The 26,080-nt window shown below is 40.0% G+C and overlaps 1 protein-coding gene across 3 annotated transcripts in view; it reads right to left on the bottom strand.

The window, feature by feature from the left end:
* LOC149316436 (GPI-anchor transamidase-like) overlaps positions 1-2,168 on the bottom strand; it is a 170,913-nt gene extending 168,745 nt beyond the window's left edge. For 2 of the 3 annotated variants that reach the window (XM_089515469.1, XM_089515470.1), the window contains exon 1: positions 1,911-2,168. In XM_089515469.1, the coding sequence (XP_089371595.1) occupies positions 1,911-2,030 (120 nt within the window). In that variant the 5' untranslated portion in view covers positions 2,031-2,168. The remainder of the gene's footprint in view (positions 1-1,910) is intronic. The other variant, XM_089515468.1, reaches the window with a different exon arrangement.
* Positions 2,169-26,080: the final 23,912 nt, after the last annotated feature.

Genomic DNA, 26,080 nt, shown 5'->3' on the forward strand with positions numbered 1-26,080 from the left:
TCAAAATGAAGGAGATTATGGAATTCCTCCTGGACAAAAATGCTGAGATGTAGGGCATGTTTCAAAAAGGAGGACTTCTGGTAACCCTGTGTTTAGAGGATTTAGGGTGTTATTATACTTGGGACTTCGTTATTGGCTGCATGTGCACTGCAGAAATAAGCAGGTTTGACACCACTTTAACTGCCATGGAATTATGTTATGGGATTCTGGGAACTGTAGTTTGTTGCAGCACCAGAGCTAGTTTCCAGAATCCCCTGGCATTGAGCCATAGCACTTAAAGCAGTGATTGTGATTTCCTGAATAGCAGGGGGTTGGACTGGATGGCCCTTGCAGTCTCTTCCAACTCTATGATTCCATGATTATTATTATTGTTGTTATTATTATTATTATCCACTTGGACTCACTCCTGTTGAAGTCCAAACTGGCAAAGGGAACGTAAAGTCTGCAGAAATAATCCAGTTTGAGACCGCTTTGACTGTCCTGGCTGAGTGTTAGGGGATCCTGAGAATTGTAGTTTATTATGGCACCAAAACACACTGCAGAAATAATCTGGTTTGACACCACTTTAACTGCTCTGGCTCAATGCTAGGGGATGTGAACTGTAGTTCTGTGAGACATTTAGCCTTCTTTTGTCAGAGACCTCTGGTGACACAACAAACTACAATCCCCAGGGTTTCCCAGGACTGAGCCAGGGCAGTTAAAGCGGTCTCAAACTGGGTTATTTCTGCAGACCTTACATTCTCTTTACCACTTTGTGTTGTGTTGTGTTTTGGACCTGAGTCAGTGAGAAGGAAGGGGAAATCTTGGGATTGGGATGTTTGCTTCTTTTTAAAGTGTTCTTTTATACAGTTATATTATCGTATTAAAATGTATTTTATTCTTTTAATACCTATCTCATTTTAACAATATAGTAATTTAATTCTTTTTTAACATACCTCTTTCCTATGTTTTTAATTGTGTTGTTGTTGTTTTAATATTGTGAAGCTAGCACTCAGTTCTGGGAAAGGAGCGGGACACAAATAAATAAAATAATCTATATTATATATAATCTATAATATAATAATATTTATTTATTTCTTCATTTAGAGTATTTATACCATGCCACAAAGTTCTGGGAAAAGAGCGAGATACAAATAAATAATATAATATAATATAATATAATATAATATAATATTCAGAGTATTTATATGCCGCCACAAAAGCTCTCAGAGTGGCTTGCAAGTGGTAATAATAGCAATAATAACAAGAATAGTTATTATTGTTATTATTATTAATAACAATTAATTGTATTGTTTTAATAACAATTATAATAAATAATTATTATAACAAATAATTATAAATTCATGATTCTTAGCGATGGTCAATGGGCGCCATTCTGAGGAGGGGATTTTTAAAATAATTATATTATTATTATTATTATTATTATTACTATTTTAGTATCAGAATTATAATAATTATAATTATAATAATTATTGGTGCTTCCGCATTTATATATAATGTATACTTATATTATTATATTATTATTATCATTACTATATAATTCTTATAAATGTAATAATTATTGGCGCTTCTGCATTTATATATAATATATTATTATTATTATTATTATTTTACTATAATAATTATAATAATAATTAAAATAATTATTGGTGCTTCCATATTTATATATAATGTATAATTATATTATTATTATTATTATTATTATATAATTATTATAATTAAAATAATTATTGGCGCTTCTGCATTTATATATAATATAATATAACATAATATTATGTGATGATGATAATAATAATAATAATGCTAAAATAGTAATAATAATAATAATAATAATAACAATAACAATAATATCCCAGAGGCGAAGCAGCCCCTCCTGAGGGAGGCGTCCCTTTCCCTGCTCCAGGGCCTACCTGGGCTCCTCCAGCGCCAAGGGCTGAAGCACAGCAGCTGAGCAAAACAAGGACTGCTGCTGCTGCTGCTGCTGCTGCTGCTGCAGAGGCAGAATGCGGAAGCGCCATGGAGGCCGCCATCTTAAGCCTCCCTCATGACCAGAAGGAAAGAGGAGGAGCGGCGCTTAGGGCAGCCTGCTTCCTCCTAACTCCGCCTTTCCTTAAAGCTCCAGAAAGGCTGATGCTGAAGGAAGGGGTCCAAGTGGTGTAGGGTCTCCTTTCTCCTGAGACCTTCTTCCCCGCCTCTCTTCAGCACTAGGGTCCAAAACACACACTGCAGAAACAATCCAGTTTGACCCCCACTTTTAACTTCCACGGCTCCATGCTATGGAATCCTGGGATTTATAGTTTACTGTGCCACCAGAGCTCTTTCTGACACAGAAGGCTCAGTGTCTCACAAAACTACAGTTCCCAGCATTCCCTAGGCTGGCACACATTTCGGAATTCCTCCTGGACAGAAGGTTGAAATGTAGGACATGTCCTGGAAAAGGAGGACGCCTGTGTTGGGGGAATTTGGGGTGTTACTGTACTTTGTAGCTGGCTGCATGTGCATTGCAGAAATAATCTGGTTTGACTCCCCCACACACACTTTTAACTGCCCTGGCTCCATGCTATGGAATCCTGGGATTCATAGTTTGTTGTGGCACCAGAGCTCTTTCTGACAGAGAAAGCTCAGTGTCTCACAAAACTACAGTTCCCAGCATTCCCTAGTATTGAGCCAAGGCAGTTAAAGCAGTCTCAAAGTGGATTATTCCGGCCATGTGGATAGGACCTATTTTGCTAGTCCTCGCGGTCCAATACTGTATCAAATAATCCGGTTTGACTCTTCTTTAACTTCCCTGGCTCGGTTCTATGGAATTCTGGGGGTTGTAGTTTTGTGAGACATTGAGCCATTTCTGTCAGAGAGCTCCAATGCCACAACAAACTATAAATCCCAGGATTCCATAGCATTGAGCCACGGCAGTTAAAGTGGGGGTCAAGACGGATTATTTCTGCAGTGCACATGCAGCCAGGTACAAAGCCACCAGGCGTCCTCATTTTCCAGGACATGCCCTACATTTCAACCTTCTATCCAGGAGGAATTCCAAAATGTCCTCCATTTTGAGCCTGTTTACGGAACATGATTTTACATTTATATGAGTGTTTTTAGCTCTTATTTACTCATGTCCTCCATTTTTTTCCTTGGAGGTCCTACATGTTGCGGTGCCTCAGCCTCCTTTGCGGTGAGGCAGTCTAGCTGCCTTGTCTTTTACATATATTCTGCACATCAGAGGCGTGGAACCTGTGGAATTCCGGTCCTTAGTGGACTGCAGCTCTCATCATCCTTGACCTTTGGCCCATGCTGGCTGGAGCAGATGGGAATGGGAATCCAACAGTGAGCCCAGGTTGCCCGCTCCTGCTGCGCATCAAATGCAGGGTGCATCTACACTATAGGAATAATGCAGTTTGACGCCACTTTAAGTGCTGTAACATCATGCTATGTAACCCTGGGTAGCCTTCTATGCCAAAGAGTGTTGGTGCCTCGGTCCTGTTATTGTTGCCAGGTCATTTTTGACAGCATGGGGTTTTCTCAGCAAGATTTGTTGAGAGGAGGTTTGCCATTGCCTTCCCCTGAGGCTGAGAGAGTGTGACATGCCCAAGGTCACCGAGTGGGTTTCATGGCCAAGCTGGGAATCTAACTCTGGTCTCTAGAGTCATAGTCCAACAGTCAAACCACTGTGCCACACTGACACTCCTCACACTGACTCATAGTGGTGCCTCACCAAACTATAAATCCCAGGATTCTGTAGGATGGAGCCATGGCAGTTAATGTCGTGTCAAATTGCATAATTTCTACAGTGTAGATGCGTATACACTTACTAGGGAATAAGTTGCTTTCAGTGCAAATTAATTTCATTTCAGAATAAATGTGCAAGAACAGGACTTCATAATAAATCCTCTTTACTTCTTATTATTTATTATTATTGTTTATTATATTTATTTATATCCCACCCTTTCCCCAAAACTGGGACTCAGGATGGCTCACAGCATTAAAAAAAAACAGTACAATTAAAAGCATACAAAAATAGTGCATCAATACAGAATTAAATTATTACAATATTAAAACAAGTTTCATGTTAAAAGACTAAAAGACAATTAAAAAGACAAAAATGTTAAAAGAATACTTTAAAACATGCAATAGACAGACTCACTACTAGACCTGGCACAAGAGAAATATTGGGCTACTGAGTCATATTTGTGTGTACACAAAAATAGCTCCCATCTGTGTGCAATGAGGCTTTGGTGCAATATGATGAGGAATATGTGCTCAAATGTGCAATATTAGAATTCTGTTTGTGTAGACAAAGCTTGAAATGTCACGAAAATCAGAAATAGCTTTTCTTCACCTATACACACAGTGAAGGGATATACTTTATTTGTTGATTTCTGCCTTCCCCATTGTTTTAAAGACCTAATCCAGTTCCTACTCATAAAAGTTAGAAGGTATGGTACTCTTTACTGATCCAAATGAAAATGACTATGCAGCAAGATGCTTGCAAAAACAGATCTGAACACAGATATAGAAGAAGGATTTCGCTGAATTCTTCAACACCAAACCTGGAGTGACTTTTAAATTTACTGTTATTAAAAGTGGGAAGATTAACAAATAGCATGCCTGCTTTTTGTTTCTTCTGAATGCTAGAGAAACAGAAGATTAACTTGGTCTTTGTAACATATTCTTTATTTACAGATACATAAGCAGAATCTATCAGAAGCCCTCCATATCCACATATTCTTTATCCATGGATTCAAGTAATCACGACTTGAAAGTATTTTTAAAAAATATAAATCCCCAAAAGCAAGCCTTGATTTTGCCATTTTACATATGGGATACCATTTTACCATGCCATTGTATTTAATGGGACCTGAGTGTCCACAGATTTTTGTATCCCTGGGGCAACTTGGAGACAAACCCCAACAGATACCAAAGGCCCACTGAAAAATAGCAAATCTCCTCAAGACCATTTGTGTAGCTTCCCATCTCCAAGACTGCGCACACAGTTCTCTGTCAAATTTTAGAAAGAAAACTGTTGCTTTTCATTCAAGCCTACAAAGCAAAGGTTTCCAAGGAGTTTATCACACGGGAGAAATTTCTCTTAATTTCAAATGAAAAGAAAGTAGGGCCAGAACGCATTCATGTGAATTTGCTAGTTCAGAGAATTTACGTGAATTTAAATTGCATTTGAACTGACTTCCCATTGCTTGAAAATAGCTTGCCATTGCCCGAAATTGCGTGTGGTAGTTTATCATGCAATAACGTGAAACCCCATGATTGCGTTCAGACTGCCATTGGATTATAATTCCCTTGCCTGATAAACTCCAAGCCTTCTTCCCTGTAAGCTAATTCTGCATTCAAGAAACTGTATGAACTTATTAATAAACATTAAGAGTCTTCTGTCAGGTCTCCAATAATTTACGTACTGTACTTTGTACAGCCAGATTGATCACATTGTTTGTCTACACTCATATCTACATGTATATCCGAAGGTAGATGATAAATAAACAGATCCAAAAAAATTAAGTTTTTTTGTTTATTTAAAGTATGGAGCATAAGACATTTTTTAGCAGTCTGCTCAATTTTTTTAATTTTTTGAAACTCTTGAGAGACGCAGTAGAGCCAAACTATGTTAATTTGGTATTTTCAAGTCAGTGTGTTTAAGTGAGCACCGTTCCAAATTTATAAGGAGACTTTTTTTTTAGCAAGCACATTTTTACATATTTACCAGCCACTTCTGAAATAAAAGTTTAAACTGGTGGTGTCTCGTTTAAATGAGCTGACATTTCACGTTGTCTGGTCAGGCTCCCCAGAGGGGTTCTCTCTGTGTACATGAAAGTATGTATGCAGGCATGCATTTATATTCATATGTCACTTGCTTCTGAAGACAAAAGAGGAATTTGTTAGAAAATAGACAAAATGGGGACAAATGGTGATACCACATGCAGTTAAGAGAGATAGCCAAAGAGCAAAAAGGTATAGCTGGACCTGGCTGAAATGTATCTGAGGTCCAAATCACACTACAGAAATTATCCAGTTTGGGACTGCTTTAACAGCCCTGGCTCAATGCTAGGGAATTCTGGGAACTGTAGTTTTGTGAGACATTTAGCCTGCTCTGTCAGAGAGCTCTGGTGCCACAATATACTACAAATCCCAGGATTCCCTAACACTGAGCCAGGGCAGTTAAAGCTGTCTCAAACTGGATTATTTCTGCAGTGTGTTTTGAATCTGAGTATCTCAGGTACGGTTAGTAGTTGTGCTACCTGTACCAAGAAGATTAGTCAGCATCAAATTCGGTTTTATGCCTTTCAGAATTTATTTTAAAAAACAACATGGCCTTGTGCTTGTGGATGATGGAACAGAATTATCTAAGGGTTAGAGAAACACTTCTAACCTGGAGAAATTGTAAACAGAATTCTGACACCAGTAATTCAATTATTTATCTAAAAGTTCAGTCCAAGATTCCCAAATTCCCTTTTAGTTGGGGTCAAACTAGATGCTCTGATTTTCTATAGATGAAGAAATTTTCACAGTTATAGTCCCAGAGTCAATTGTCATTAGCAAACTATAGTTCAAACATATTGATGATGGAGATGAGGACAGGAACTGGCCTTGGCCAGCCTGGCAGCTGCTGGGAAGCTACTAGGAACTATGACCCCCTCTGCTCATTGAATAATTTAATGTTACATTTGGGCAACATGGACTAACCAGTGTTGTTGAAATTAATGCCCTGTTGTTGATTGCTAAAAGTAATTCTGAACTGATATTTTTTGCCTAAGTCATGAGAAAATCTTTACCGTACACGTGGGTTTACAGCTTTCTGTATTATCACAATGTGAGCTTATAAATTTCCTAGTTTATGTCAATAAAATAGTTCTTCTTTGCTCCTGGTACAGTTTGCCCCTGTCAGAAGGGGAGGGGAATCTCTTTAATCAAAGATAACAATCTTTCCATACAGATTGAGGGTCTGAACCACAACCCATGCACATTCGGAGTGGTCATGGTGGGAACTTCTCAGTACTCCTCCCTACTAATAAAGCCGCCTATGGCTGAGATCATATTCACTTCTGGTGGATCAGAATGTCCCACCAATACTGTTTCACCAATTGCCTGATGTGCTCCTCCTAGCAGAGACTGGCTCTGTCCAAAGCTGTCTATCTTTTCAGTGCCTGCCTCTGGGAGATTCTCAGAGCCAGGACTCTTTTGAAGGAGTGGCTTGTGAAATCACCTGTGCCTTTTCAAGAAAACTTCAGCCAGGCACTGGATTAGTTAGCTTCAGTCAAGAGGTAAACACTGGGTAGACACTCCTTCCTCTGATGATCTTGTACAAATGCAGTGGGGGACTGGGTTCTGTTCATTATTGACAATGCTTTTCCTGCTGCTGTTCATCATGAACACTGTTCTTCCACTCCAAATAGATCAGAGTCCTATAACATCAAAACTGTAAAAGAATTTGAATTAATATCCCAGTGTGTGAGTGATTTGACATTATAGGGCTCTGACCTATTTGTTCCTAATAGTAGACTCCACTTGTATATTTGAAAATCGAACTTGTGACATTCAATTTCTTTAGCTCTCTTTATGGGTCAGTCACACTTACGTTTTTTGCATGGAGAGATTCCCATCTGTGAAGCGATTCAAAATCAGTTCACCGTTCCCACCACATTTTAAGGCAGCAAATCTCTCTGTGGCATTTAAATCAGATTTGAAGTTCCCATTTGCCAACATTTCAGATCAAAATGGAGGCACCTCCATTTCCTGAACTGTGGCTGTGTGATCCGAATCAATCACACTATCGGAGATGCTGATGATTACAGTTCTTTAAAAAGAACCACTAAGGGATCTGGTGCCAAATGCACAGGTTTAAATGAGATTTTCGCCCACCCCCCAACTGCACTGAATACAATCAAGTCTAAACAACAGAGAAATAACCCAGTTTACAAACCAGATTATTTCATAGTGTGAATGAGCAAACTAAACGCAGTAGCACTATAAGTAGGACTCCTCACTGCTCAGGAAAGAGCATTTTTACTGGACAGGCAGTTTTGAGGGACAATGAATGTCCATGCAACTTACCTGTTTTGCATCAACACATGAAGAGAGAGCGGTTAGCCCACCCTTTCTATGTTGCATTCCACATATGCAAAGTGACAAACCTAAGGAGGAAAAAGTTACACTGTGAGTGAAGTTGTTGGAAAATTAAGGTTTTTGCTTGTGTGGAAACTGTCCATATTGACAGGGACGGCTCGTCTTTGCACATGTCACTTTGTGAAGAAAGTGGCAGTCGATGGGGCAGGACTAGCTACTCCTTTGTTTGGGAGTGGGTACAAACATGGTAAATAACAGCCAGATAAGGTTTGTGCATTCTGCAAATGTGTTTAATGTTTTGGGTCTTCCAAACACTCTTAAGAGTCAATTATCTTAAGAGGTCTATTTTGATTTTGTGACCTTTATCTAATGAAGAACGCACTACTATCCTCGTACTGTATTCATCCTGGATCCTTTTTCTGGATCCCTTTCTTTTATATTTTTATTGCATGCTTTCAAGCTAACAATTGCAGCCTGCTTCTTTTCATCTTCCATTAAAAGAAATAAAAGGGTCTATCTTAACCTCTTGAAAGATAATGGGGGGAAACGGAAGGATAGATGGGAATCAATGACAATAAAAGCTTTCTGTAGTGTTCCTGCAATTTAGCCGGCACCCACTGAAGTAGTATAAATAGAAACTAGAACTTCCTAAGCAATGTATAAAAAATGTCATTCCTGTATAAATATGTTCATTTTGATTGATATATGTCTAGATAATCAGTTGTATTTGTTGCACAATCAAAATTTCATTAACTTTTCTATTTCTTTATTAGAGTTCAAGTTTGTCCTAGAACATGGCTATGCAATGTAATTTTTTGAATGCCTGCTCAGAAGTATGTTTCACAGCATTCAGTGGGGCTTATTTTGGGATAATTGTACATAGATTTTCAGGTAATTGCACCCTTTCAGAGCAATCTTAAATGGGGTAGAAGAAAGCTAAGTGTTGAACAGTACTCAAAAGCATGCTAGCTCACTTTGGACAGGATGGAAAGTGCAAGGGGCAATCTCCTTTCCTTTTTATTTACCCACTGGATTTTTTTTTTCTCTTTCTGTATCTTACAACTGAACCATGGGAAGGCAGGAAAGCTAGTGATGTAATTTAAACAAAGCTCAGAGTCATAGCAAGTACATTTCTATACTGCTTATCAGTGCACTTAAACACTCCCTAAGTGGTTTACAAAGTGTAAGCTGATTGCCCCCAACAAGCTAAGTACTCATTTTAGCAACCTCAGACGGATGCAATCCTGAGTCAAGCTTGAGCCATAGCCAAATCAGGCCCCATCAGGGACGTTGCCAAGGGGGGAGGGTTCTTGGGGTCCGGACCCCCCCCCTTCCATTATAAAAATGAATGGTATGTGCTGCTGTGCCGCCGCGCCCAAGCCCCATTATAATGGTGGCACTTAGTCTGGACCCCCCCTTCCTAAAATCCTGGCTACGTCCCTGGCCCCATTGGACTAGTTTGTGTGGTTTCCTGAGGTGAACCAGACTTCCCTAAGGTGACTAGAACTGAAGCTGGACCTCCAGTGAAGTTTTGTTAGCAGTCTGAACATCTGGGGGGGGGGGGGGGGAGAGCAGTGGGAAACAAGAGTTTGCATTTTGAGAAAAGCATCCATGATGGAAGGAAACCAATTGAATGCCAGGCTCATGTTCTAATCCTAGGCACTATAGCTGAGGTTTCCTCATGACCTTGCTTTGCAAGAGAAATTGTGTCTTTGATGAAATTATTATTGCTGCTTCCGTTGTCTTTGTTGAACAGAGCTGTCTGTTGGAGATTGAGGGAGCTTTGTTTTCAATTAAAATTTAGGGGACTTTGGATATCATGTTCTGTCACTTGCTTTAATTGCTTTAAATTTTTGTTCTCTGTAGTTCTTTCTTAGGCGCGTTACAGATGCGCCAAAGCGGCGTAGTAGGGTTGACTCGGTGCGTATTAGGGTTGAGAAGGGGCGTCCCTTCCAGATGCCCCTAACCCTAATACGGACCGAGTCCGTACAAAATGGTGGTGCCCGTTCCACATGGGCGCTGCCATCTTGACATAGCAGACGCGTTGCGTCCACACGTCTCGCGGCATATATGATGCCACTAGTGTGCCATTGGTGCCTCACGGCATCATAATTGCACCGCAAAGAGAAGCGCCATTTTGGCACTTCTTATTTGCAGCACGGAGGAGCCGTGCGGTTTGGCTGCTGCAGCTCCTTTGCGCTGCAACCGGCAGCAGCAGCAGAACGCGCCCAACTTGACTTTCTCTTTTCCCTTATTTCCCTTCAGCCCCCCAGCCCCAACCAAACTTGCTTTCATCAGTTGAAGATCCAATCTGATACTGGGGTTCTCTGATTCTACCTCCAACCTGTGTCTTCTGACAACCTACCAGTCCCTGCAACTGACTCAGCTAGATAGACTGCAACTAACTATCCTTCTGTATGTCTGTTCATAAAAGGTCAAGAGAACCTCACCCCCACTACATAATAAGCTGGTTTTTAAAATGATCTGAACTGGTTTAAATGGCCCTTGTTCACACTTGCGCCAAACTTCTGATGCAGTTTGCTGAGGGGAATGCAGCACTAAACCCATTTAAACCAGTTCTTCCGGATCCACAGCATTCCCCACTTCTTTTGAAATGAATTGGTTTACCACAAGTGTGAACATACTGTCTATTTAATTTGGTTCCTGTGATGCAGTCACCCCTGTGAGGCGACTCCATGTTGAATCGATCCATTGCTGAATGTGAACGCAAAGTGGATTAAATTGAAATGGGTAGATTTGATCACGGCTTAATTGTGCGAATTGTAGTTCATACAAAGTGCAAGACTCCACACATCAAGACATGTACAATGGCCAATGCAATTGGCATAAACACAGGCAGTTTGTGGAGAAAAAAAACATGGAGCATGGGGAAAGAGGGGAATCTTGTCTCCCTTTTGCTTTCACAATCAGGTTGTGCCTAAAGAACAAATCAAGAAACATAAGATTTGAACCTCATCTATTATTTTATTTTGTTATTTCCTGTCTTTCTCTCAACATAAGACACATGGGGGCTCATAACACAGATTAAAACAAAAAACATAGATTAAAACAGCTAAAAATATGGTACGTAATAAAAATGTAAAAACAATTAAACAAACTATCCTATTAAAAGAGAGAGCCAGCATGGTGCAGTGGTTTGAGTGTTGGACTACAGCTCTTGAGACCAGAGTTTGATTGCCAGCTTGGCCATGAAACCCACTGGGTGAACTTGGGCAAGTCACCACTTTCAACTTCAGTGGAAGGCAATGGCAAACCTCCTCTGAACAAATCTTGCCAAGCAAACCTCATGACGGGTTCTTTTTAGGATTGCCATAAGTCAGAAACGACTTGAAGGCACACAACACACACACACACACGCGCGCACACACGCGCACACACGCACACACACACCATTAAAAAGCCTGTCTAGTAGGAACATACATGAAGTTTTCTATGCCGGTCTCTTAATGGCCAAGTTGTTTTCATGGGGGAGTGATAGGAATAATCTTGACAGGGCCGCCACACTGACTCATGGGCTGATGATGAAAACACAGGATGCAAACGTGAAGAAGCAGCTGAAAACAACAAGGGTGATAAAATCTAGCTGTTTTAGAAATCATTGGCTTATAACTCAGAGAAAACTGGGTTTCAAGACAAACCCTGCTTCTTCACTCCTTTTCTGTTGTTTGTTATTTTTATATTATTTCTCAGATTTTTGTTATCCTCCTTGGGGTGGCTGGTGGATCTGTTGTTTCTGTGCAGGAGGCAAATCCACTTTTGGTTTTATGACCAGTTCTCTGGGTTTTAGTGAAGTTCTCCAGATGCTGAGCCTGTCAGAGGTTAAGTCTAGCAAGTGGATCACTTCCATACAGCCCACAAGAGATGATGGAGGATTGGCCAGAAAAACAAGGATGGATTTACTGCCTTGTAGTGGGCTTATGGCTTTTGTATATTTTGATTGGTTTTATCTTTTCAATTTAGTATGTTTTTAATGAGCGTGGGACTATGACTCTGGAGACCAGGATTCGAATCCCAGTTCAGCCATTTAAACCCACTAAGTGACTTTGAACAAGTCACTCTCTCAGGTCATTATCACACTACTGAAATTGGAAGTATAATTCAGTGTCATCTCAAACGCAATCATGGGTATTCACATTATTGCGCGAAAGGTTACCAGATGCAATCACGCATCAATCCACACTTAAGTAAATTCAGTGAACTAGGGAATTCACAAATCCTATTCCCAGGCTACTTCACATTCAATACGATGTCGTTTGGTATGATATGTATGTCTGCTGTGGCCCTGGTATTCCCCCGCATCAGTTCCCATGATCCTCCGTTTTGTTTTGACTTCCGGGGTTCCTAGGTCTTCCCCGGCAGCCGGGAGGAAAAGCAGCTGTTTTTGACAGGAAAGAGTGGCTCTCCATGAGGCGCCCTGCAAGCTCTCTCTCGGCCCAAAACGGTGGGCTTGGGGCTTGCCCTGCTCTTGGCTCCTTGTGCCCCTCAGGGACCTTTTTGCCTCCCTCCCTTCCTGCCTTCCTCCAGGGCCAGGGGGCTTCAAAAAGAGAGAAAAATCACCCCTTTTTTATTAGCCCCAAAGAGGAGTTCTTCTTCCTTCATTCCTCCTACCTCCTACTTTGGGGAGGAAGGAGTGAAGAAGCCTAGGGAATGGGGGTCTCTTTTTCTCTGCTCAGGGGCATCACTCTAGGCTTACTAAAAACTCCAACTCCCAGAATTCCATAGCCTTCAGCGCAGGGACGTAGCTAGGATTTTAGGAAGGGGGGGTCCAGACTAAGTGCCACCATTATAATGGGGCTTGGATGCGGCGGTGCAGCAGCACACACCATTCATTTTTCTAATGGAAGGGGGGGGGGTCCGGACCCCAAGAACCCCCCCCCTTGGCTATGTCCCTGTTCAGCGACAAAGAGTTAAAGCGGTGCCAAACCAGGTTATTTCTCCAGTGTGGATGTAGCCTTAGTCGCCAGCTCCAGTTCCTGCACAGCTTCCCCTCCCCTTTCCCCCTCCTACGACAGTGCCATTATCTTCAATGGGACTCCCAATGGGCCAGGTTAGAACCAGAGAGGACCCAGGCCCCCTACAACCAAAGCTGCAGCAAAGCTCTCCCAAATGGGAGGGACTCCTCTCCTCCCATTCGCCCCATAGCTGGAGGCTTAAAGAGACAGACACAGTCTCACACACACACACAAACCATCTGGAGACCCCCACCCCACTTTTTGCGTTTTCTTGGCAGGTTTATTCTGGTGGGGGTTTGTCATTGCCATTTTCTGAGGAGGCTGAGAGAGTGTGATTTGCACCAGGTCACTCAGTGGGATTCCATCGCTGCCTTCTAGAGTCATAGTCCAATACTGAAACCAAGCACAAGGTTGCTTTGGATTGATCTTGAATTGGTGAATTGCCTAAATAATGTAAAATAAAGGGTAATGAATGCCTAAATAATGTGAATTGCCTAAATAACGTGACATAAGGGGCAATGAATGAACAAGAAATGTGAATTGCATAATAACGTGAAATAAAGGGTAATGAATGAACAAATAACGTGAAATAAGGCAAAACCACGGGAACCGGAAGCAAGCCCCGCCAGAAGTGTAAAAAGTTCACGATCCAATTCTGCCCTCTCTGCGTATGTGCAGGGATGCTAATTTGAACTCTAGACTACAAAGGGTACGTACTCATATGATAACTTCTTTTGCATTCGCACTACTTTGGCTTTGGGATGTGCACTGAGTTTATCTGTGCGTTTGACAACCATTCGCGTAATAGGGCTCATTTTCTTTTTTTTTTTTTTTAATTTTTTTTAATTTTGATTATGAGTTTTTTACAATCAAAGGAGAGAAAAAAAATATAAAAAAGACATTCCATATTACATGCAATTTTATCTCTTACCACATCATATCCCTCTCCTTTCCCCCTCCCCCTCCCCCTCCCCCCAATCCTAATATGTCTACTTTACTCTCTCTTATATACTACTATCTCTACACCTGTGTATTTTCTTATTCATTCACTCTACTTCTATACTCTTCCAATATTGTACAATTAAATTCCAATCTTCTTCTTCATCTTCCTCTTCAACTTCTTTTTCTCTATCTTCTTTCAACTTTCTAGATAATTTATCTGATTCTCTCATGTCCAGTATTCTTTTAAACCATTCCTCCAGAGAGGGTATCTGATCCACTTTCCACTTTTGAGCATATAGCACTCTCGCTGTAGTAATCATGTATAACATAATTTTCCAATACTTTTTCTCAATTTCTTTTCCTATTTTACATGTCATGTTCAATAGGTACAATTCTGGATTTCCAATAGGGCTCATTTTCGAATTGGCCCTACTTTCTTTTTTTTCAAAACTGGGAGGCATTCCTCCTGTGTGATATCGTCCTCAGTCTCAGGGGTGGCAATGGCAAACACCCTCTGAGAAACTTGCCAAAAAACAAAAAAACAAAAACCACCCATGATAGGTTTGCATTAGGGTCTCCATAAGTTGGAAACAACTTGAAGGCACACACAACAAGAAAAACAACAACAACAACAATGTTTTTAATGATTGTATATTTTTAACCTGTTATATTAATCTGATGTTTTTAATTCTGCTTTTGAAAATTGTACTATTTTGTACGATTTGGCAAGGTCTTTTGTGAGCTGCCTTGGGTCCAATTTAGGAGAAAGGTGGCATATTAATTAATTAATTAATTAATTAAACCAACCCTTCTGGTCATCCTGGCTGGGGAATTTTGGGAACAGCAACCCAAAAAAGGGACTTCACCATCACCAGGCTCTGTTTGTAGGTGCCTGCCTGCTTGCCTCTAAGCCGAGGTCTCCTCCACCACCTTCACTCCTTTTTCTACCTGCTGTCATCCATCTTGCTCCTCTCTTGGTGCAAATGCCTATATCTTGAGCAGGTTACTTTTTCCAATAAGCATGGGGCTGAGTGGATAACTTATAATCACGGAGACCATGCCAACCTAGGCAAGGATGATGCTTAGGCCTGAAGAACTACCCACTGCCTCTGAGTTTGCTTTCTCCACTCCATATACCTGCCTTCCTTTGCTTATTGACCATCTATGTAGTCTTGTACTTTCTAATATCCTTCACACCTCTGCTTACTGCTATAGCCACTTTCATGCTGCCTTTGCATTGTTCCTGACCCAAGTAAAATGGTAATAGTAAATGACAGCTGGGCAACTGCATTGGGTCTGAGACTCAATTATTGGCCCATTCAGGGGCTCCACAGACTGCCAAATACACCCCAAAAGAAAAACAGGAAATCTAATTTTCTGGTTTTGAAAAACAGATAAAGTTAAACAGCACACCAGTTCAAAAGGTAAGTTGCCTACCCTGGGATGTACCAGGAAAAGAAATTCATCTTTTTGAACCAAAAACTTTGATGTCAACAGGAGTCTTGGAGATAGCTGCAAAAATAGCTCTTGAAGGGTGGCCGCATACCATGGCCGCACTCTGCCACCTCTATTCTAAACCATCAAAGTATGTTGTTTTTGTGTTGTTCCCGTCTGTAATTTTTTAGAAATTAAAACTAGGTGAATTGGAACATTGGTCACTCTTATTCCTTCTTTAAAGAGTGGCATTGCTGTGTGGAATACAGACAGGATATGATAAGTGTCCTGTCAAGTTTAGATGAGATAGGGTAGGATAAGGAAAGGATTGTGAGACAGCCATTCTTCTAATGCCACAACACTTATCTATAAATAGCCTTAAACTTGTTTTCAAGCATCTTAACGTCCTAGCTCCCAGACTGATCCTTCTTAGGTTCTGCAGCTTTCTTACCTTGGGACATAACTAGCATATAAACTGGCAAACACTATAGGGCGCTAAATGGATCACCTTTTCCTACAGCCAAAACTTTAGGACTCCTGTCTAGATCAATTGCTCCATCAGTTCTTCTGAAACGCTGAGATTTTGTTACTTAGAGCCACCTCTGTGCTGTCCACATAGTAGTCCACAAGAAAGTTAGTGAGATAACCACCTACTTGTCTGGATGCTCTCCAAATGAAAAGGCTGCTCTTGTACAAAAATCTCTGCCCTGTTTCATGTGAAACTCAACATGCTTGCTTCATTCAAAAGAGACGATGGAATCTGCACACTTTCTTCATGGTCACCAAGAAATAACAATGTTATTTTTTTAAAAAAAATCAAAATTGAAAAGTGTATATCACACACTGACACACAAAAGCCCTGTAGCTATTTCTTCACAATCCAGCAGTTGTAATACCCATCCAAAGGGTTACTATGAGTGCAAATTTAATCCAGCTGTGGCAAAGAGGGGAAAAAGGCTGTAACTGTGTTGGATTTCAAATGATATTCAGGGGAAGGGATGAATTTTTGGATTTCCACTCTTCACTCTGCTTGGGGACCTGAGTGGAAGCAGACTAGCTCTAAATCAGTCTGAACCATGCTTCAGGTCATTTTCTGAAGCATCTGATTTTGGGGTCTAAACGGAGTCGTTGGATCAGTGGGTATCACTAGAAATTATCCATGCCACTAGGCCAAAGCTAATGTATTTATGGGTTCAGCTGAGGCTAAGTTAAGGGCACAAGGACATTGAAAGAGCCAACAGTATTTTTTTAAAAAAAAATCATTTAGAAACTGAGTTATTTTAAGGTTTCCATAAATTAATACTGTACTTTATTTAGAAAATATCTATTATTTTTAAAGAGACATTCTAAAACACAGCTTAAGCAGTTTTATCATACATACATGCAACCATGCATACAATCAGCAATTACAACCATAATCTTTAAAGTAGATTTCCTGCTGTAATTGCTTCTGCAATTCATAAATATTTTAATTGAAGCCACTGATCACTTTGGGTATGGAAATACCCTTGAAGAAAGCAAACATAGAGATATTCCTGTGAGACTAATTTTCATTTTAATGAAGAAGTATAAAACAGAGAGGAAAGAACTTCGACAGAGTGGGAGAATGTTAGGTGATTTAAATAACCTATTTCCAAAAAGCAAAGTAGTCTGTAGAGCAGGGGAAGTCAAATTCTGGGGGACTTAGAGCCATTCTTTGAACTCTAGGACCTTTTGAAGGCTGAACCTGTCCCTTGAAATTACACTGAAAATTATCGGAAAATCACTTCATTTTTTAAAAAAAAATCTGTTGTTTTTTTCTAATTTGATTCCCACCCCTGAACTAGAAGAACAGGTATTCTTAATGAGCCACCAAGATTGATTAATTTAGAAATATCTGTCTGTCTATCTATCAATCTAAAAAATATGTTACAAAACTGACCAATTCTAATTCCTCCATAGGTATGTCCACTTACAAAGATACAACTTTCATACAGAATTCCAGCCATCATATTTAATTAATATTGTGGACCATCCTTGAAAAAATAGTCAGAAATACTGTAGTAAACAAATGTTTCAATGAAACTGTTTGCAGGGAAGAAAAAAATGAGAGTTGCCTGGAGAGCAATGCTATTTTGTACTCTGTGACATAGGCCAGAAACACATGGGCCAAAAGAAGCAGCTTCTGGACGTGTTGGGGGCATGTCATTTATGTGACGCACGCTTCTAATGCAGCCGGAAGCTGCACTGAGGCCACACTTTGGTCCTTTAGACCAGAGCAAAAAGGAGACAGGATCATCTGGCTCCTGGTGATGTGGGTAGGGGCCACACGGGCACTGCGAACGCAATCCCCTTGCAGACGAAACATCCTCAGGATGCTCCTTCCCACCTGTATGGTCCAGGGAATAATCATGTCACCTAAAGTAAGTACTGATAAAGCCTTGAAAAACTAATAAAATCATATTTCTTAAAAAAAAAAAAAAAACCAGAGAGTAGTATGCATCCTTCCTTTCTAGCTGGTCTTGTTGTGTGTCTATTGAGGAAATTGACAGTTTGTCAGCTAAATCCCAGTAACGTTAAAAAATATTAAATTACTTAAATTTTGTGGAATGCAATTTACAAGGGCACATAAAAAGAAAATCTTTCAAAAGCATTGACAAGATTTCTGTTCTTCTTACTAATCATTTCAGCGTTGATTCATCTCATGTTAAAGGTGATTCATCACTGAAAACTGAATTCAGTATTCCTTTTAATTACTAACAATGGCATAAAAGAGTATTAAAATACAAGTGTCCTTCAAATCCTTTTATTGGAAAAACCAAGGAACTATGATTCCACACTATTTTTTTATATTCACTCCACACTTATTGCTATAAAATGTGTCTTCTTCAGGGCCATTAACTCTATTATTCACAGAAAAAATGAAGTGCTTCAAAAATTGTTAATGTCAACCATTAAGATTTAAGAGTGCAGCCAGCACATAATGACAGAGAAAAGAAATGAGAAAGAGACATACAAAACTGCCAGCAACAACAATAATAATAATATCATAAATGACTATTCCACAGCAATGATTTCACTCCCCAGGGAAAATTAATGAGTACCAGAAAAAGCTGAAATGACATCTAATGGAAATGGGAAGTCAATGGAATCAGTAAGTGGGGATCCACCACCATTCATTCCATCAAAACAAGGCTTTGAAGAGCTAGGGAGCCCTGGTGGCGCAGTGGTTAAATGCCTGTACTGCAGCCATTCACTCAAAACCACAAGGTTGCGAGTTCAAGACCAGCAAAAGGGCCCAAGCTCGACTCAGGCTTGCATCCTTCCGAGGTCGCTAAAATGAGTACCCAGACTGTTGGGGGCAAATTAGCTTACTTGCTAATTAGCTTACTTGCTGTTCACCGCTATGATCTTTGGAATAGCGGTATATAAATAAAAATAAAAATAAAACAAATTATTAGGGAGCCCTTTGGAGCTGGATTTCTGGTGGCAGAGAAGCCCCCTGGAATAGAAGACAAAGGCCAGGGGTATAGGACAGGGTGATCAATAGTGGTGTCACTAGGTTGGTGTCACCCAGTGCCATAACTCAAGATGTCAATCCCATAGACCTCCTGGGATGGGAGTGTGGATGCGTCTCGGAGCCCAGCATCCTGCTGCCACCACCATCTCCTCCAGCTGAGACAGCAAAGATGGGAAACCACCATCTCAAACAAAAACAGTTTTTTAATTGCAAAAGATCTTATCCTCAAAGAAGGAGGAAGCCACAACAAACAGCCCAAGAACAATAGCAGAAAGGAGCCAAACAGATCAGGAGGGAAAGGCTGCAGAGGAGGGGGCAGAGAGAAAGGTCTATGGCTTCACCCTCATCCCCACACCCCCAAAGGGGAGCATCATGCTAAAAAGTGTCTCCCCTTTCTTTCTTTGCCCAGTGTCACCCCCATCTGATGGTGTCACCCAGTAAAGTCCAAACCCTCTGCATTCTTGCAGTGATGCCACTACTTATAAAATTTCAAGTAGTTTGCAGAAAGTGGAAAAAATTACCCCCCCTCCCAAAAAAATACTAGATTCCAATAAAACTGATTGGAAATAGATTTACAACAGCCAAAATAAATGAATCAATTAAAGGATTCAGTCAAGTAGTGTTCTTGAAGACTATAATCCTAATGAAAATGACTGCATTTAATTTAAATCTTTGGAACACTTTACTTTCTGTAAGGGGAAAAACCTATACCAAACTATTTCTTTAAAAATGATTAAAACCTAGAACTGAAAAAATTGGAACAATACATAGAACCAAAACAAACTTCCCAGAAATATCTTAAGTGACAAATCTTTAAAAATTTTAAATCTCGTGCAAGTCTGTTAAACCTTTTTCTGCACTGTATCAATTTATCACACTATATACTAGCTTTCCATACTGAGGTATAACAAATGATGAAATGTAATAAATAAATAAATAAATAATATTTATTATATATTATTATATCCTTCTTTCACTGAGGTCAGGTTGGCATGCATACACAGACACACACACACTGTACACACCTGTTTTATCCTCACAGAAAGCTTTCTAAAGCCCAGGCTGAGAATGCACCTATAGTCCTATAGCAACCATTAATAAAACAGTCTTGCTCAAAATTGAAATGTACAGTAACAACCTTATCCTAAGCCTCCTTATTCTTTAAAAAACGATTTCCTTCCCATTGGGAGCATCCAAAACCTTCCCCAACCTCCATGGGGACAGAATATTTTTCACTTCAGACATGTCACTTTTCTCATGTGGAAAGCAATGATGCAGACATGGGGAGGCTTCACTGCTCTCCTGCTCAGTTAAAGAAACTGGTCATTAATACATGAGCATGGCTATAGGTACAACCAACCCTGAATCGAATCTGAAAACTATTAAAAACATACCTATCAGATTCCCAAGGGATCCAGTTTTTCAATGTTAGGTCATAAACATGCTGAGTAAAAGCCCATTATTCTCCATATCCATCCTACCTCCACTCATTTGTTTAAATCTCTTACCCTTGCATGGTGATACTAATAAAATGAACCAATATTTAGACACATGCATTTTGTTATCGCTCTTTTCACTTGATATATGTGAAATGTTTGCAGCAAAGGTTCACAATGAAATCAAAGCCCAGGAACTGGTGTATACATGATTGTGAACATATATGCTGAAACATCTGCTCTGGCAGCCAGGTCTTGCTTGTTCTTTGTAGCCAAACCCTAAAACCTGAATCTTGTCACCAATGAAAAATTGTCTTATTAGAAATGGATACTGTACTCCTATCAACTTATCTGAGAGTAAGCTTCATTTAACTAAGGGCTGAAACAGATGGCACTTTTGCGGCGCCTTCCGGGTGGCTTGGGAGTGCGGTGTTTACACACCGCATACTCCCAAGCCACCTGGAAGCCCCCAGCCGTTTACATGGGGGCGGCTTCATGATGCTCCTGCGTCATGGTGTTTACACACCGCACACCGCTGGAGCATCATGAAGCCAGCTTATATCAACAATTATGAGAGAGATTCATTTTCTGATATAAAAATGAAAGGGATTGGAGAAATTGATCAAGATTTTGAAAAAAATACTGATTTTAGAAAGTAACCATTAAAGTTTTACAAAATGTTTCTGAAAACAGAAATGGAAGATGAAGTAATAAAATCAAATATGATAAAATGGGCTCAAGATATTGATCAAAATATAAATCTTGATCAATGGGATAAGACTTGGAAGAAGAGATTAAAATTTACCTTAAACTATGACTCAAGAGAAGATTTTTTTTTATAAAATGCAATTTGGTTAGTATCTTACCCCATATAAATTAATGAAAATGAATAAGAATTTAAAGAATATATGTTAGAAATGTGAAAAAAAAAGGGGGGGTACCTTTTATCACTTATAGTGGGCCTGTAAGAATGTGAAAGAATATTGGAATGCTATTCATGTTAAAGTAAGGGAAATTTGGGAAGTTGGGGTTCAGATAAAGCCAAAAATGTACTTATTAAGAATGATTTAAAATAAGAAACTGGAACAAAAATATGGTACCGTATTTTCCAGCGTATAAGATGACTGGGCGTATAAGACGACCCTCAACTTTTCCAGTTAAAATACAGAGTTTGGGATATACTCACCGTATAAGACTACCCCTCTTCCAATGCACACCAAAAAAATTTAAAAAAAACATCAGATTTGATTTCAATATGGTAATTTTAATTCAAATGACATGAAGGTACTTAGCAGGAAACCTTGTTGTATACAAAGCCTGCTTGGATTGGTCAGCTCTCCCTGCCTGCCCAGCCTTTCCTGTCTCCAAGACTATCAGAGTGGTGGCTGCTTTCATACGATCGTCGCATATGGTGGGGATGTGGCCGCAGCCGTTTTTGAGCTCCCCCCACCATATGCGGCGACCGCAGATTCTCCAGTCCAGCTCAGAAGTTTCAGCACCTGCCCTATAAGACAACACCCGGCGTATAAGACGACCCCCGACTTTTGAGAAGATTTTCCTGGGTTAAAAAGTAGTCTTATACTCCAGAAAATACAGTAAATTGCTATTTTATATGATGGCAGCGGCAACAATAGTATATGCACCCAAATGGAAGAGTAAAGAATGTCCCAATGTAAGAAACTGTTTAATAAATTATATGATTATATGGAGACTGATAAATTTAACCATCTGATAAAGAAGAAACGCTTAGATGAATTTTAAAAAGGATGGGAACCATTGATATTCTTCTTTTGAAAAGAATGGGGTCAAAGATTGATGTTTGGTTTGCAGTAAATGGACGTTTAAATATAAACAAAGATATATGGATACTAATCGAGAAACTGATAAAAATAAATGGCATAAATGAAACATAAAGAGGTATGGTAAATAAATATGATGGGATTATATAAAGCACACTTTTCTGAAGTAAGAAAAGATTTAACAAATAACAGAAGACATGAAAAGATAATTAAACCCCATACAGACTGGCAGTTTAAGCTGGCCTATATGCGAACTAGGATTCAGCGTCCACACGGCTGAGAACCCTAGTCTGCTACCTGGGCACCATCATGGCATGCACCCATTTACACAGGGAGTGCCATGATGATGCATGGGTGGCGCAGCACCCAAACAGCGCTGGCTGGAAGGGGCTTCATCATGGTGTGCAAGTGCCACTATGGCACCCCTTCTAGGAAGCTGCTTATAGCAGCTTCTTTTTGCTCCCGAGAGGGAGCAGATTGTTGCCGCAGTGTCTGGTTGCTGCGGCAATGATCCGGGGCTAAAAGGGGCAGCATTTAGCCACCCATCTGTCAAGCCCCTATGTCTCTTTTTATTGTTTTGGTGACTGTAGGTTGGTATGTGTTGAGGTGACTGTTTTTGTTTGTTAGGTCATTATGTATGATTCCTTGTTTTTATATTTTGTTTTGTTTTTAATCAATAAAAATTATTTTTAAAAAAGAAGCCAGCATCTGGCCATGTTGTGGGTATAAAGCCAGCTTTTTGCCATCCGAAAAAAGGAGCGGCTCTTAATAATAATTTTGTAGAAATATAGGGACAACTGCAATGTTAACCAGATAATCTATATAATTTAGACATGCTGGGGGAGATCTAAGGTACTACTGATTTAACAAATTAATTTGATTAATTTTCCCCGCGCTCTGGTGAAGAGTGATGGATGTTGCAATCCAGCATCTAGAAAACCACATTCTCTAAGAAAAAATGCATAAACATACATCCTCCTCCTTGCAGCCATATATTTATATAAATACTGAATATAGTGTAGAAGAAGTATTTACCCACAGAGCTGTTTTTGTAATGAACTGATGTTCCCACAAAATTATATAAAAATATGTGCAATTTGATCTATGTAATTATGATTTATCATTTCGTTGATAAAGGGGGAAACTCTTGCAAGTTCTATTTTATGAGAAAATTATTTTTTCAGTGAAATTCCTTCAGTGAGGTACAGATATCTCTCATGAATTCTTTCTGAGTTTACTTTGGCCTGGTTCCTCAGCTGCTGTCATTTGTAAAAATATTTTAACAAGCTAGAATTGTCTTCTAAAACAGATCATTTTAATTCCATTTTGTTTAGACTAGAGTTGCCATCTCCCCACCATCACAGGCATTTGGATGATATATATCATGAATATGGTATTTTATCAGACTGTACATCCCCGAGTTCCTCAGCTAGTGAATTTCTGGGATTTGTTGTCCAAAAATAACTTTTCCAAGCTCTGTGCTGGGATAAGTATTAGACTGTCTCCATTTTTATTTACACTCTTCTTGTGTATCTGGTCATGCAGAAACTAATACGTTTATCGCACAGGGCTTGGAGAACAGGAATGGAGCGGACCAGAAGGGAATGGGAAGAGAACAGAACGGGGGGGGGACCCATATTATCGAATGGGAAAACATTGCCGATGCTGCCGGGAGTCCCCAATCTGTTTCCCATCCATCCCACAGCAGCTGATTTTGAAGAACTGTCCAGAATTGTTCTTTAAAATTGGCTCCTGTCAGACAGATGGAGAACGAATCCGGGACTCTTGGCAGCATCAGCAGCATTCTCTCATGAGATAATATGTGTTTCCCCCCATTCTGTTCCCTTCCCATTCCCTTCTGGTCCGCTCCATTCCTGTTCTCCAAGCCCCATGCAATAAACTTATAAAAATGTAAAAACATAAGAAAGAGAGCTACTGATCTCAGGCCAAATGTCTATCTACTCCTACAACATACTCCCCAATGTGATTAACTAGATGCTTCCCACTCCAGGAACACCACAGGCAGGATATGAGCATCAATGTTCCTCTTTCACTGTCCTCCTTTCAGCAGTTGCTAACAGCCTTTGAATACAGAGCAGAGGTGGCCTACTTCTGGCCTTCCAGATGTTGTTGGACTTGCCAGCATTGCTAATGGTGAGGTATGATGGGAATCCCAGAGAAAATAAAAGGCCACAAGTTGCCTATTCATGGCCTAGTGTACTTTTAGAAAAAAAGATTCTTAATCTTCACACCTAAAAGCACGGGATAACCATTCTATCTTTTCCCCCTTTATAGTGAGAAAGACAGATGGAAGCAGCAAAGGGAAAAACACACAGGGGCTACTACAGAGAGAAGACAAATCATAACCTGGAGTCCCTGTGAATTTCCATTAATGAGGTAATATGGTTGCAAAGAAATATTCTTGTCTAGAAGCACCCTTAGAGGCTTCATATAGCAATCATGGCTATGAGTCAAATTAAACGCATAAAACATTTCCTGCCACTGAGAAAAAGCAACAGAGAAAGCATTTTTCTTTCTTCAGTTTCTGCTTGTCAGCCAAATTAATTAATACATTAGGTTTGTACCGATGCTCAAAACGTGAGCCTCCCTCATCAGCATGTACAGTAAAGTTCTCCTTCAACTAGGTTGTTACCTGTGCTTCCCATGTATCACATCACTGGTAGCTGGTAGAAGGGGAAAGACAAACATGCAAATTAAAATGATGTCAGGAGAACACAGGGCTGGTGATACAACATATTTTGAAGTTGGTATGTGCCTTCAACAACAGTGTTCTTATGTGCCGGGCAAGATTTATTCAGGTTAGAGTTGCTATTGCCTTCCTCTAAGACATACTGTATTACACTGGAGGAAATGAAAAAGGCTGATTTTGGTGGGTGAACAGCCCAAAGTTCCTCTTAAGATAGTTGCTGTTTTCCTGGCTGCCTTAATTATCCTTCTTCTTTCTCCAAACTGAGACTTAAGCAGGTTCACAGGAAGAAGAAGGCACAGATAAAATCGTAATAATTGTAATCCTAAAATGTAGCTGAGCAGATTATAATATTAAAACAAAATTGAATCAAATCACAGCAACCAAGCAGGGATACACAGGGAGGCAGGGAAAGCTACTTTTTGTTCCACAAAGTTTTGAATCCTCTGACCAGCTGAGCTAAAAGCCATGTTGACTATGAGTTGTAATCCAAAAATTAAACTGTTCCAAGCACTGAGTGAGTGTGTTCAGACTATTGTTTAGGTCTCAAGTTGGTCTCAAGTTTAGACTTTATGTACCAATAATGAAATCTTAAACTTGGCCCAATAGCATACTGGCAGCAAAGATGCTATGCTTTTTAAAAAAATGATGCAGTAAATAGTTGGCCAGTCACATTCTACATCAACTGCAGAAAAAAGGATAATGAGATATTATCTCAATTAGATTATTATCTTTACATACTGATCCAACTGTCTCCTATCCTCATGGGCCAGATTGCGGGGGGGGGGGGGGGGGACAGTTTCTCTGACATTACTGCAGCAGCAGCAGCAGTTGTTGTTCAAGTTGATTCTGATATGGTGGCTCTGTCATAGGGTTTTCTTGACAATCTTTATTCAAAAGAGGTTTACCACTGCCTTCCTTTACAGCTAAGAGAGCATGACTTGTCCAGAGTAATCCAGTGGGTTCTTATGGCTGAGTATGGATTTGAACACTCATCTATCAGAATCCTAATCCAACGTGCAAAGCCACTACAACACACTGATTCCTGACAATACTGATATGACAGGCTCCCCTGCCAAATGATCAGCCAGAACATTTCCAGCTGTTGATTCAACTGGGGAGCCAGCTTTGCTTTCCTCTCAGATGAAACTCATGGTTAGCGGGAGTAGGGCAAGAGCTGGGACAGGCCAGCTGGTGGAGGTAGGAGGAAGACCAAA

This window comes from Sceloporus occidentalis, unplaced genomic scaffold, assembly GCF_023333645.1.
Source record: "Sceloporus occidentalis isolate IW3139 unplaced genomic scaffold, rSceOcc1.0.p SCAF_3, whole genome shotgun sequence".
Lineage (NCBI taxonomy): Eukaryota > Metazoa > Chordata > Lepidosauria > Squamata > Phrynosomatidae > Sceloporus > Sceloporus occidentalis.